Genomic DNA, 14,115 nt, shown 5'->3' with positions numbered 1-14,115 from the left:
GCTGTGCAATTCATTGAATCTTAAATCGCGATTATAATTTCGGCTCCTAACGATCACAAAAACAAATTATTTTTGCCCATTACGTTTTGCAAGGAAACTCTTATTTTGTCCTGTGTTCTGAATGAGAAAAAAAAGTTCAAAAAGGGAAAAGTATTAATGGAAATGTCACAGTTCAACCGTGATTACACTGTTGATTCGTTTCACCATTTTTTTATTTTTATTCAATAGTTGCAGCATTTTTCCAAAAGTCAATGAGTAATCGTGTTAAATAATCGTGATTTCAATATTGAGCAAAATAATCATGGTTATGTTTTTTTTTTCTCATAATCAAGCAGCCCTAATTGACAGGCTACCAAAGGTCTTGCCAGAGAGCTTTGCCTGGTGACATTAATGTTAAATGAATGAAGGTTAGAAAGTGAGATCTCACTTTCTAGGCCAAGATTCTCCTAGAAAACCGTATCCTGTTCCACTCAGATGGGGAGGCAGCAGCTGACCTATGTGCACTTCTCTTAAAGGAACACGCCGACTTATTGGGACTTTAGCTTATTCACCGTATCCACCAGAGTTAGAGAAGTCCATACATACCCATCCAGCGGCACCGGAACTATCCCCCTAACCCTTGTGTTGTCTTCGGGTTAAATTTGACCCGTTTTCTAAATGTCTATATCAGAAATATGGGTTTCTTTTTAAAGCCCTCAGTTTGATTACCCAAAAATAAATGAACGGATGATTACACACAACGTGCTTCACAAGTACAAAGATCGGATCTCTACTTTCAGTGAATTTGGTTTTTTTTGATAAATTCTTTTTAGCCTGACAAGCGAGACCCGGGTCGGGATAAACGGTTGTCTTTCAAATTCCCTCTGCACGCAATAGGATAGCGCTACAACCAGGCAGATCAACGAAGAAGGTAGCGAAGCTAGTTGATAGATTAAACTTTAAACTTTTGCCGTATCCGGTCGGCAAAACTCCGAACACATCTTCCTTTATTAAGAATGATTTCAGTGCCGTTCTTTTCTCAAAGAAAAGCTTAACTCTAAGCCTTCCAGAAGACCGCTGTTCCCAGCAGCAGCAGCAGCCATAAGCCCGCCCACCGACCAGATTTTGTTTTTTGTTTTTTTGCCTAGACCCCCCTGGCTGCAAATTAAATTTGCTGCCGCTAGCGTGCGTCCAGATTTCTAGGCTAACATTTTTTAGCATTTGAAAAAGAAATTGAAATGTTTCAAAACAGTATTCGGACCGAACGTTGACCCTTCTGTGATTGTCTTTCCTTTAATATTAGTCTAAATAATTCATAATTTCAGCTTTTTTTAAACTCAAGGATTAGGTATCATTTCCTTAATAAATGAGGTTTATTGACCATGGAATCCAAAAAGTGTAAAAACAAGTAATGAGTTGGTGTTAGTTTATTTGTGGTAGTGAAAAGAAGTGTAAAACGGCAAAAGAAACGCCAAAAACATTGAAAAAAGGGACAAAAGCGTTGACAAGTGCATGGTCAAATGGAAGACAACGTCGTTGATATTGACTAGGAGTACAGTGAATCAAGAGGAAGAAGGTACCAAACCACTTCATAGTGGTATTAAGGTTAAGGGGGCACTCCAGGCACTTCCCTTCACCCCCAATTTCCACCGGTTGCGGAACGTCTGTGGATCCGCTCCGGAACGGTGGCGGAGTCATTAGGTTTCCGTTAAAGTCAATGTGTGTATTTCCACCGACTGCGGACCGGCGGCGTTCCGACTCTGACACAGCTCAGGCGATCCACAGCCCTCCGGAGCAGATACGCAGAGCTTCTATTTTTGCCGGATGCCGGAGAGCTCCGCAGCAATTCAGCACCGGCCAGATAGTGCGGGACAGGAAGTTGAGCACAGAAGCAAAATAAAACATCCGGTTAATTTTCAAAATAAAATACACCGTGCTCACGGCGGATCATATTTCCCTTCACTACACCTTGAAAACGCAGCACAGAGTGGTTTCCCCTCTACTCCTCTGGATGGAAACAAACTGTTGTTGGATTTGTGGTTCTATTGTACCGGAATTCGCAGCCGTTAGGCAACAAATCCGGACCTGCTGGGTAATGATGGACGGCGGAGCACGGAGCCGACACGCAGCGGAGCCGGTCCGCAGACGTTCTGCATTCGGTGGAAATCCCCAGTTACAGTTCTAGGAATGATCAACTTTGGAGGTGACTTCAGGAAATCATCAAATTATGAGTTAAACCAAATAAAGATGAAAGCCAAAAAATTTTCATTGCTTACTACTATTACTCAATCTTCCGCGTGGCATCCAACATTATAACCTATATATACAAAAAATAGAGCTGAAACAATTAGTCAATTAATCAATAAGTCAATCAACAGAAAATAAACAACCTATTTTCAAGATCAACTAATCGTTTCAGGCATTTTGCAGGAACGTAGAGACTGTAATATCTGATTTTATTTTCTTAAACGTGAGGATTTGTTGCTTTTCTGAGTCAACTATATGATAGTAAAGTGAATATGAAGTAAAGGAAATATCCGGCAGATGAATCAATAATGAAGATAATTGTTTGTTGCAGCTATAAAAAAAAAAGAAAATACACCACAAAAGTCAGAGCTGTGGCAATCTACTTCCTTTCATACAGTACCTCAGTTGATTTCAACCTGCAGGTCATGAACACGAGGGAGTCATAAGATCATTGGGGTGGGTGGTAGGCCTGTAATAATTATATAATAATATTAAGTTTGGGGTCATTTCCATTCCACTCCATTACAGACAGAATACCAGCTGAGGTCAGTTGCACTGCTTTTTTAACCAGGGCAGCAGTTTTCAGATTATATTATGTGCTTACATAATTGCAAAAGGGTTCTCGACTGTTGTAGAAAGAAGTGGCTGATCTTTAATGCAATAGCTACATTGCCCATTATCAGCAACCATTCATCCAATGTTCCAAAAGGCACATTCTTTTTACTAATCTGATATCATTTTAAAAGGCTAACTGAGAAAACATTGGTATTCTCTCTATAATGGAGTGGAATGGAAATTTGTAAGTGACCCCAAACTTTTGACCGGTAGTGTAAATGTCTAATCAAAATATTTTTACCTTATCGCCATTTCTTTGTTTAACTGCAATTAATTGCTGACATTAGCTGAAGTCCTAAGGGGTATGGCTGTTGATGGTAACTGTTGACTTTGTTTGGATATGCCAAATTGTAATTATATAAGTGATTATTGGTTGGACTGTTGAGCTAAAGCTATGCTTTTCGTTAGATGTTGACACTGACTATTTTTCCACACAGTTTTGCCAATAGTGTTGACTAGTTTTTGTACTCCTAATTCAATTCAATCCATTATTCTGTTAATGATCACTGCTTTGTTTTTTATTGATGAGGATAAATGTTCTATTGTCAATTTTATGTCCATTTAAGAAGAAAAAAACGTTTTTACGATAATAAAGAGCCGTGGTTTACTTCAAATTTTGTGTACGTGTGTTACTACAGTATCTGGCTCACATAACAGTGATATGACCAAAGGACGTATCATGGAATTCATTCCAAACTTTTAATTTGTTTGAAAAAGTAATAAGTACAAATTGATCTAATAAAGCAGGATGCCTCTATATGTGTATGTGTGTGTCAGGGTTCGTACACCTTTTCCAAGGTCTGATTCAAGCACTTTTCAAGCACTTTCAAGGTCCATTTTAAAGCTTTTTCCAGCACCATACACAACCGTAAAATATATACCAACACAATACATTATTATTTAGTGTTTTTGTCACATTAAAAGACATAATACTATAAACACCCAAAATTCTGTTTCGTAATAGCAGAAGGATCAGATATTTAGGCAAAACACAAGTTTTATTTTTCAAAATGTATCACTGTCTAAGCAGACTTTGCTATCTAACCTGCCTGCCTGTCAATGTAAATACAATTACCCCAAACAAAATCACTTGACAGGTTCACTTCACTAACCCTGAATTATCACCTTTAAAATGTTTAACCTCTTCGTGGTTCCTAACATAACATACAGTAAGACAGCTATGGAGAGGAGCACTGAGTGGGAGGATCTGAGCCAAATGACATGCAGCTGGGTCATTCTATGTCAAATTCCAGGAAAAAAGGTGGTCCACCCTCTTAGAGTTTCCTCAAAGTTTATGCTACCCTTAATGTCCTTTCACACTTTTTTTCTAAATCTAGGGCATGCTGTACAAACTTGTAATGGTTCAGTCATATCGACATGTTTGTCTTCCAACCTACAAAGTCTGGGCTGCCTATGAATTAATGTCCAAATATTGCTTCTCAGATAATGTGATTTTCAGGCTGTAAAACTGAAGTGATTTCATGGGCTAAAAATATGAAGACATAGGATTTGAACAGAAATATTTTACAGGCCTTGGTTTTGGGACACATTCTTGATATAGACAAGGTTTGAACAACATCTGAGACAGTGCAACAACAACCTGTAATTCCAACCCAGAAGACTCTTAAATCGCATATATAAATTGAAAAAAAATTTACTTCATTGCCAAGACATATACATTTATTAACTGGAATAGAGCAGTGTAAATTGTGCATAAGGCCATCCTCAACCTTACAGTAGGCTACTTGTATGACACTCCAGCTGACACGATTCCTGTTCAGCAATCAACAATTGTTGATATGCACTGGACTAACGTTTGCATGTTTTAATTTGCGGGTAGTAACGTTACAGTTACTGTGATGTAACTTTGGCTATGTTCACTGCATATTCCACAAATGAACGTGCCATAACGGACATGCAATTATTAACATTACATTATCACACCATGTACTCTCAGTCACTTAGACTGCAAATTGCTAGCTAGAAGTTACTAGCGTAAACAAATCGGTGCTAACTGGCGCTAACGTGTACAGTAGGCTACTTCAGTTGGCTTACTTGAAACTTACTTCATGTGACTCAAGAGCGCAGACTTGCCCATTGTGAAAAGCTGAACGGGGTTTGTCCCCGTTTAATCCATAATTTGTATTTTTCATCTTCCAGCCAACGTTCATTGAAACAACAACCTGCCGGCAGCGATATTACCATAGACAGTATATAATGGACCAATAGACCCCGTTGCTCTGGACGGAGACCAGTGAAGGATATTAGAAGCACTTTTCCGGTGATCTCTTGCTTTACTGTGCTGCCTCCAACTGACAGAGACAACGTAAATGTGACGTGAGCAACGTGTCTGAAAGTTGTAAGTCTTCTGGTAGCTGTGCCAAGAGAAATCTCAATCATTTCCAATCTTACAGAGACGGAGAGCGTAGGTATATGTAAGGAGATAACATAAGCACAGGCTAATTATTGCTAACTAACATGCTAGTTAACATTAGTAATTAAACCTAAACAGCTCATGTAAGTCAAAACTGCCTCAAGTAGCTTCTCCTGTACTATACGGTAATTCCTCTACTGTGCGACAGTAAGTCACTTGGTTATGACACAATCGTTAGCTTATTTTTACAAAAACGTCTGCTACGGAGCCATAACGTGAGGTACAAGGTAATGGAGCGTTTTATACATTGTCGTGTTTCTTTAGAAATAAACAACGGACAAATAGAGTCTTTAAACGCTTCAGATGTAAAGTTATTTGCAGTCAAGTGACGTAAAAAAAAAAATGGCGGTCAGTGTAATGCTAACAAGAGGTGATCGCTTTGTAGCAACAAAATGGCGCCATCGGAGGTTCGCGTTCTGAAGCAAAGCTTACCCCCTTGGATATTACGTATCCCACTATGGCCACGCCAAGACCCGCCCTTCAATAGCATTTATTGGCCTGGTGTCTGTGATGCTTACGCAAGGTAGCGTAACCGTGACCAATCGGCTATCCTAACCTTAGCCACTCAAGGTGAAATGCCTTACCCCAACCAATCGAGCTGCTTCCTAGGGCGGGTCTTGGGGTGGTGGCAGATCGCAGTCACACATGCACAAGCGAGCAGGTTTAATTTTAGGCTCTCCAACATTTTATTTTTCCATTTAATAAAACTATTCAGTAAGTTAGGTATTTGTTGTGAAAGAAATGCAATTACAACTTCAAGCATTTTCAAGCATTTTATCCAAAATTCAAGCACTTTCCAAACCTTGAAAACACAACATCAAAATTCAAGCATTTTCAAGGATTTCAAGCACCCGTACGAACCCTGTTGTCCATAAGGCAACTGTCTGATTACTCCACATTTTAATTGTGATATTTTTTGATTAAATTCTGAATCCGTCACGTTCTCTGTCAGCTAACTATAGTAGCACAATGTCTTCCTCTGATGTAGAAGTAGCCTACACTGTAAGTCAGTAGTGGGCTGTAGAGCGGAGTTGCATACTAAGTGGTTTGGGGTCCTTCTGTAAGTAATTTTGGGGTACATTTTGGTTTTGGAGAATTCTACAACCAGCAAATACCACAGGCCAAGCAATCGGCCCGTTCCAAACAGGCACATTTTCAACGGGCACTGTACTAGTTTTTCCAATTTGACTGAAAGAGACAAATATCTTGTTAATCGCATTTATTTTTCTGAGACTATTAATTGTACAGCAAAATGTGGAATTCTCACAGCTCTAGATTGTGGATAAAGAGCAGCATTGTTTTTTTTAAGATTAATGAAAAGATTAGAAGGTTGTTCCATTCCAATAGTCTTTTTTTTTATTTATTTAAATGGTTTGGAAAGGCTGAATTTGCTCTTCATTTATCGCCTTTTTTAGCTGATGCTCCTTAGTTGAATCCCAATGCAAAACATTTTTCATAACAGTCAAAGCAGAAGTATGTAGATCCGTGCAGTGACTGTAGCATTATGCTGATGTAATCCAATCCCTGTGTTTGCGTGAGAGTGAGACAGAAGGAGAGGGGGAAGTGACGGAGAGATACAGACGAGAGATGCAGAAAAAAGAGAAAATAGAGCAAGAGTGTGAAAATGAGAGGAGAGAGAAGTTGTTGGGGCCCCCATTCCAACCAATAGCATGTGAACAGACGTGGCCAAAACACAGCATCCAATCATGGGAAGGATAGGTGGTCAGGTGGCTGCATGGCTGCGTGTTCCATGGTGTTGGCCGGCTAGCCTGGTTGCTACGGTAACTGCTCGGTAGCCTAGAGACTGGCAAAGGGGCTTACAGAAAACTGAATGGTAAGACACCCAGAAAAGAGAGAGCGCTGGAAAAGACAAAACCTCATCCCATATCCCACACTGTGTGTTTGCATGCATTTAGAATGTTGTGGCCATTAGAGATAAGAGCTGTTGAATTAGATTATCTTATTTTCCAAGCTATAAACACACACATGTCCATGTCCACACACACACCTCTCTCTCTCTCTTTTTGTCCACGTCATAAGCAGCATTTTCCAACTCTCATGCACAACACACAACGCTCACATTCATACACACATTGACACACAGACACATCACCTTTCTGTCAAAGACATGTTTCCCTACAGTTGCTTTTCTCCGTGATTATGCCATACCTGCACGCACACACACATACACACACACACACACACACACACACACACACACACACACACACACACACACACACACACACACACACAGTGCAGGCAGTGATATTCAGGTCTGATGCTTCATTGAACTATAAATAATGACAGTCCACACTCACAAACACACAGAGGGATGCTTGATGAGCCCAGCCTAGATATGCCTGTGAATCATTTGAAAAAAGCTCTGTCGACTTTGTGTGTGCGTGTGTGTGTGTGTGTCATCACAACCTGAGAACACATTGGACCTCAGTCACCAAACGTTCTTAAGAACAAATATAAGAAAAAGCTACATTTTGTATGCACTTTATTTATGCCTTAGAAAACCTTTAAAGCGCCCATATTATGCTCATTTTCAGGTTCATAATTGTATTTTAAGGCTGTACCAGAATAGGTTTACCATATTTTTGTTGTACTGCACAGCTCTCTCTCTCACTGCTGCAGATCCTCTTTTCACCTTGTCTCTGTTTTAGCTACAGAGTGAGACATCTTTTCTTCTGTACTATCTTTGTTTGCACTTGCACAGATCGCTCAGATGTAGATCATGTCAGCTAGCTAGCTCCATAGACAGTAAAAGAAAGGCTGTTTCTCCAACTTCGGTCAGTTACAAGGCAGGATTAGCTGGGAGACTTCTAAACGAGGGCGCACATGTAAGTAGTTCTTTTGTAGATTATGGTGAACTTGTGTGTGTTGTAGCATTGCTTTACCATTGAGAACGAGCTAGCATGCTAGCACTAGCATGCTAGCGGTTGCGGTTAGCCAGCTCGTTTTGGCTAGTGACGTAGAAAGCCGTGCAGATTTTGACCAGCTCACCCGGACACTGAAGGCAGGACACATTCAGAAACCGTATCTCACTCAAAACAGCATGGATGGATTTTTTTCCAAAGTTTGTATGCGTGTGGAAGCACCAGAGACACAAAATAACACCCCAAATCCCAGAAAAAGTGATTTTTTCATAATATGGGCACTTTAACAGCTGGTTTTCTGTGTGTATGCATGTGTCTTGTTTAATAGCAGAGCTGCAATACGAGTCCCAAAGCTCTAAGCTTGTCATTTGGAGAAATGGTTTTTCTGTTTTTTGTTTTTTCAGACCTCTCCATGGTGAATTTGTACGCTGACAAGTCCATGTATCACCATTGTTCGATTTGGACCATTTTCAGAAGTGTGACACTGTATTATTATTATAATGATATCAAATAGAAGTGAGTACATGGTAAGTGACGATGCATAGGGGATAGGGTGAAGTTAAACTCCAGGAAGCTTCTCCCAGTGGCTTAAGTCTCTGGCGCTAATTTCAATTCATATCATGGACTGTTAAAAACCCAACCGAGGCAGAGGCGTTGAACTTATCTCCCTCACCAGATATAAAAATGAGTGTGTGTAATGTTCTCCTTCAAGGCCGGGGTCACATCAGGAAGTGGCACACATACAATTCATCACACGTCCTTGATAAAAAGGAAGTGCTAAAAAAAAAAGAATGTGATGTTGGGCCTTCAAGCAGGGTCAGTTGGTATACTACTGCCTATGGCGAGCTAACGGCTAACATGCTAGCAGCCCAGAACCACGCTAGCTCTAGTCAGTAAAAAAAATGCACTCAGAACTACTTCCTATTTTCTCATTAACTCCTCCCTTGCATTTTGTTCCCATAATTGCACATCATTTAAAGCTCTTTAACTGATTTTGCAGTTTTAAATGCTTTAAATGTTTTAAAGGAAAGCTTTTCAGTAGCAGCTTGTAAAAAACAGGAACAAGATTTAAGACAACACTAAGACAACACTATTGGTGATTATGAAAATGCATGTGTTTTGCTCGACTGTGAGTATTTGTGTGTGCCCAATGAGGTTGTGGACAGCCTACTGTATGTGGGTTCATAAGTCATAAAGATGTTGATGCTCCTCTGGCTCGGACACTCATCCTACCGTGATAAAACTGTGCAGTGTTAGTGTGAGTATGCATGTGCGTGTGTTTGTGTGTGTCAGCACCCCGTGGGCAGAACTTTCTGCAGTACAAGACTAGAAAGCAGCAGTGGTGCACTAGCTGCCTGGCTGACACACACACACACACAAACTCCTTTTTTCCCCCCATTTTCCTCTCTCTCTTCTCTCTCTCACCACTCAGACCATTACTCTAGTCTATTCAAGCTGCCCCCCACCCTTCTCTCTGTTAGAGGAATGGACAGAGAACAGCTCCACCACACACACACACACACACACACACACACACACACACACACACACACACACACACACACACACACACACACACACACACACACACACACACACACACACACACACACACACACACACACACACACACACACAGAATGGAAGGGGTGTGCTGAGGCATATTACTGTATGCATGACAGAACTCATACACGATTCACTATAGCAGTGTACTCACAAAGAGCACATTGGACCATACGGACATTCAGACTTGCTCTCTCTTTCTCTGTCCTGCAGCACTTTCTCTGTGTCACCCTCTTCATCACAACAGCCTCCAGTTCAATCTATCTCATATCAAGGCCTTCAGCTGCACAGCGTCACAAGCCCTGTGCGTGTGTGTGTGTATAATATACATATGTCCTGAATGTATGTGATGTCTTGTTCTATCTTCACTGAACAGAAGAGCTCTCAAAATTGTGTTGTATGTACAATGACAATAAAGGCTATCCATCCAACCATCCATCTGAGAGAAAACATTGAGCATTAAACTGAAATAGTAACACTAAAAGATTATTTATCAGCCGAGGTGATGTAAAAGACATTAAAATTCAAAAGTCGCTAGCTTAACCATAAACCATAGAGCAAAATACTCAGCCAAAGCAAGAACAGATTTAGTATAAGTGTAAGGGCCTGGTCACACCACAAAGTGGTTCAGTGAAATGCATCTGCATCTGAATTATTTTGTTGTACAAGCACAACTCATGGCCTCAGGGCCTGTAGGTAAACTACTGCAATTGGCGAACTAATCGCCAATTCACACCAGCCAGCCAGGAACATGCTACAGGATCACTGGTCAGTCACAGCGCTTTGAGCAGTTACTCCTACAAAGGAGGCTAGATTAAAGTAGATGGAGCAGCACGGCTACAGTAACAAGCCACGACAGTTTCCTCCATATTGGACTCTTCGGCTCTCTGTTCCCTCAAAAGGTCAGCACTGTCAAGACGGCTTGCTATAAAGTGTATTCACGGGTTAAAGTTCACCAAAGTTCACCTAGATGCAAGAAATGTCTGCAGATTTATTTTGCCCCCGAGTTGAAAGCCAAATGGTGCTGTTTTAAATGCTTGTGTGCAGGGGTGTAGTGCTATTTCTTTAAAGCAACACTAGAGAACTTTTCCCGCTTCGGTACCCCTACGGGTTGGAAGCGGAATTGTCCATTACGTTACATTATGCAAGTTGTATGCTGTAACCTGACTCCACCAGATGGATCGCTTCGCATTTGCTTGGCATATCCATCTGGGAACTTTACGTTGGTACTGGTTAGATGATTGGATAAACCATCTGTCTATCACCACCTATGTTGGTGATAAACAGGCCAAATCAACCAATCAGATCAAACTCTTGCCGAAACCAGTCGGGAGAAGAGCAAAAACATGTTTTCCTCCGAGAAAAGCCTCCAGTGCCGTTTTTTGCTCTTCTTTCAATGAAGGAATACTTTCTAATCCGGATAAAACTTGCACGATAGCTTCGCTCACCTAAACCCATCTCAAAACCCACGCTGACTGGTCGGTCGTTTGGCGAACGGCTCCAAATTTTGGACTGAATGAAGAGAGAAGAGTGAGTGAGGGAGAGAGGAAAGGAGGAGCAGCGATGGGAAGATGACAGAGATCAAAGAGAGGGAGAAAGAAGAAGAGACAGTGAAAAAGGGGGAGGAAGGACACCAATGAGAATGGTTGAGAGGTGGAGAGGAAGAGAGTCCAACCAGCTTTCCAATAAAAGTCCAGACACGTTGGGGCCATGTTATGTCATTGCCTGACACACACACACACACACACACACACACACACACCCTTGAGCCTTTCCTCCACTAGCTGATCAATAGAGGCGGCACTCAAGATTGCAGCACCAGAAGTGCTAGGATGGGAGAGTGAGGGAGGCCTTTGAGGAAGATTTAGGAACAATCCAACAGCCCCAATGTCAGAGTCCGCTAGGTATCTTACAGCACTCGTAGTCACGACCGTAGGTTCAGACTGCAGAAATAAAATATTGTCGTGCTGGTGTGATGTGAATGCTCCAACATCAGTGTTGAAAATCCAACATAATCAATACTGCTTACAGACTTGATTTCTTGAAGTGCAGGTCAAAATCAATTTACAGTACTGTATATGGCCAATGACGTTCTAAACTCCATGTCCATATAGGCACAATATAGAACAAATGTCAGATTGGAAAGGCAAACAATTTGAGGGAACCAATATTGCAGTTATATCCTATTCATTAAAATACAGACCTGTATTTGTGGCCTACATAGTATCAAACAAAAATGTATGGTACCCAACAAAATCACAAAATTCTTGTTTTGCCTAACTAAAATCAGATCAATTAATGCAGTTGCTTGTTGTAGAGGTCCAATAACTCGCATTTACTGGTCCCATATCATGCTCTTTATCAGGTTATATTTCGAGTTTCTACTAGAAGAGAAAGGAGTCTGAACATTGTGTTCCATCCCTATTTATTGTGTTTGAAATATAAGTAAACATGTGTTTTTTAGGACAGAAAAAAAAAAAAAAAGTACCTCTGATATATTGTGTTGAAACTACGACATTGGAGTGACATCTTCAAATCACTTTAAATGTGCTCTTTCATTTTCGCCATCGGGCTTGAAGGAGGAAGAAGCAGCAGCAGTTGGACATCAAAAGATAGACCGATGCATAGATGGACACAGGAGGGTTTAACCCTTGTGTTAAACCCCCCTTTTTTTTTCGACGCCTTTTGTTTTTGCTTTTTCCAACGTTTTAAATTGTAAATTGTTTCTTCTTTACATTTTCAGCACTTATTTCTATGTCCCATATTTTATGATATAAAACAAAAATTGAAAAACGGGTCAACACAAGGGATAAAGCAAAACTAGTGAGGGGTTGCGAGAAGGTTAGAGGGAATAAAGGAATATAGGAGGGAGGAAAGAGAGAAGGACAAGTGGACAAGATGGATATTTTTTTTTCCCATCTCACATGTGCACAAGGGAATGGGTCTTATGCCTTTATGCCCCCCCCACACACACACACAGGGGACACTCATTTAAGGATAAATTATTCATGAACAGACAGACGCAGCTTTTTATGAAGTTAATAATTGAAGCAAGATGAATTAGAGGAGGGGGGGAAGAAAGTGAGGGGAAAAACGAGGATAGAGTGGAGAGACTAAGATAAAGGATTTTCTCTTTTTTTTAATTAAACCAACTCCAAATAAAGGGCTTGCCTCCTCACCTTCCTCTCTCTTACTGCATCAGATTGAAACAGGTTATGGCTGGCCAGCGGTCCAGCAGGTCGTAGGACCAGCCCTACAACCCTCAGTCACTGAGTGATGAAGGTCAGCCATTGGTCGGAGGGAGCGTGATGATGTTGAAGTGTTGCCGTTTCTCTATTGGCCATTGCCCTTTCAAAATGTATTAGGTATTACCTGCGCTATCGCCCATCAATCAGCTGATTAACTTCCTCCACACACGGTGGATGTTGTTGTTGCTGCCACCCGTTTCAAACGTGTGTGTGTGTGTGTGTGTGTGTGTGTGTGTGTGTGTGTGTGTCTCTACTCCTCTCTGTCACTTTCTTCAGACACAAATGAATGTGTCGAACAAGTAGGCCCTACGTAATTTAGAAAAAAAAAAAAACGGTAACACTTTATAATAACCATCACTAATAAATGGTAAATTGATAATTAATGTTATTTTATCATTAGTTTAGTGTCATATACAATGATACGTTTATAACTTCAGATAGACGGGTAATACTTTGTCAGTGGTTAATAATTATTTTGTAAACTGTCTATAAACATTATTTGAATGGCTATTATAAAGTTGCAACTAATCCTTATAATAATAAGGTAATGATTAATAAATGGTTTATAAAGCATCAAGTAACATTAATTTGGCCCCATTAGATCTTTATTTGGCGATCTATAAAAGAGATGATTATTTTATTATTTCAACACTGATAATAGCTATCTAAATAATGTTTATACATGCTTTATTAACGATTAACAAGGTATTATTTTCATCAGATGCAACTTTACAATAGACATCCAAATTCTGTTTACTGACGGTTCACAAACGATTTCTTAATCATTTACAAAAAGTTAAAATAATATATAAAATGTTTTGATGTGAACAATAAACTTTTAATATAACATAAATTAAAGCATAACTAATAATTACTAAACATTATTAATTATTATTATTTATTAGTTAACAGTAAAATAACTATTAATTAAAGTTTAATTAACTATCAATTTAACATTTATTATATTTATTATAAAGTGTTACCAAAAACCACTCACAAACAGTGACACGGGGCGATTTCTAAATGAATATAGTGGAGGGGCAGGTTTTGACATTTCATTATGTAAAAATTGGGGGGAATTGAAACTCCAGGACGTGCACTACATGCATATACGCGGCTTATTTCGAGCCCTGTGCATCACCTA

The 14,115-nt window shown here is 40.1% G+C and overlaps 1 protein-coding gene across 3 annotated transcripts in view; it reads right to left on the bottom strand.

The window, feature by feature from the left end:
* Positions 1-14,115, bottom strand: part of LOC114560759 (guanine nucleotide-binding protein G(o) subunit alpha) — a 152,124-nt gene that overhangs the window by 55,337 nt on the left and 82,672 nt on the right. Inside the window, exon 1 of one of the 3 annotated variants that reach the window (XM_028586370.1) lies at positions 4,908-5,037. The exons of the other annotated variants lie outside the window; for them this stretch is intronic. Coding sequence (XP_028442171.1) covers positions 4,908-5,012 — 105 coding nt within the window. The 5' untranslated portion in view covers positions 5,013-5,037. Of the gene's footprint in view, positions 1-4,907; positions 5,038-14,115 lie in introns of those variants that run through there. 3 annotated transcript variants of the gene reach the window in all.

The sequence above is a fragment of the Perca flavescens genome, chromosome 8 (genome assembly GCF_004354835.1).
Source record: "Perca flavescens isolate YP-PL-M2 chromosome 8, PFLA_1.0, whole genome shotgun sequence".
NCBI classification, from domain to species: Eukaryota; Metazoa; Chordata; class Actinopteri; order Perciformes; family Percidae; genus Perca; species Perca flavescens.
This window is presented reverse-complemented; position numbering and strand designations above follow the sequence as displayed.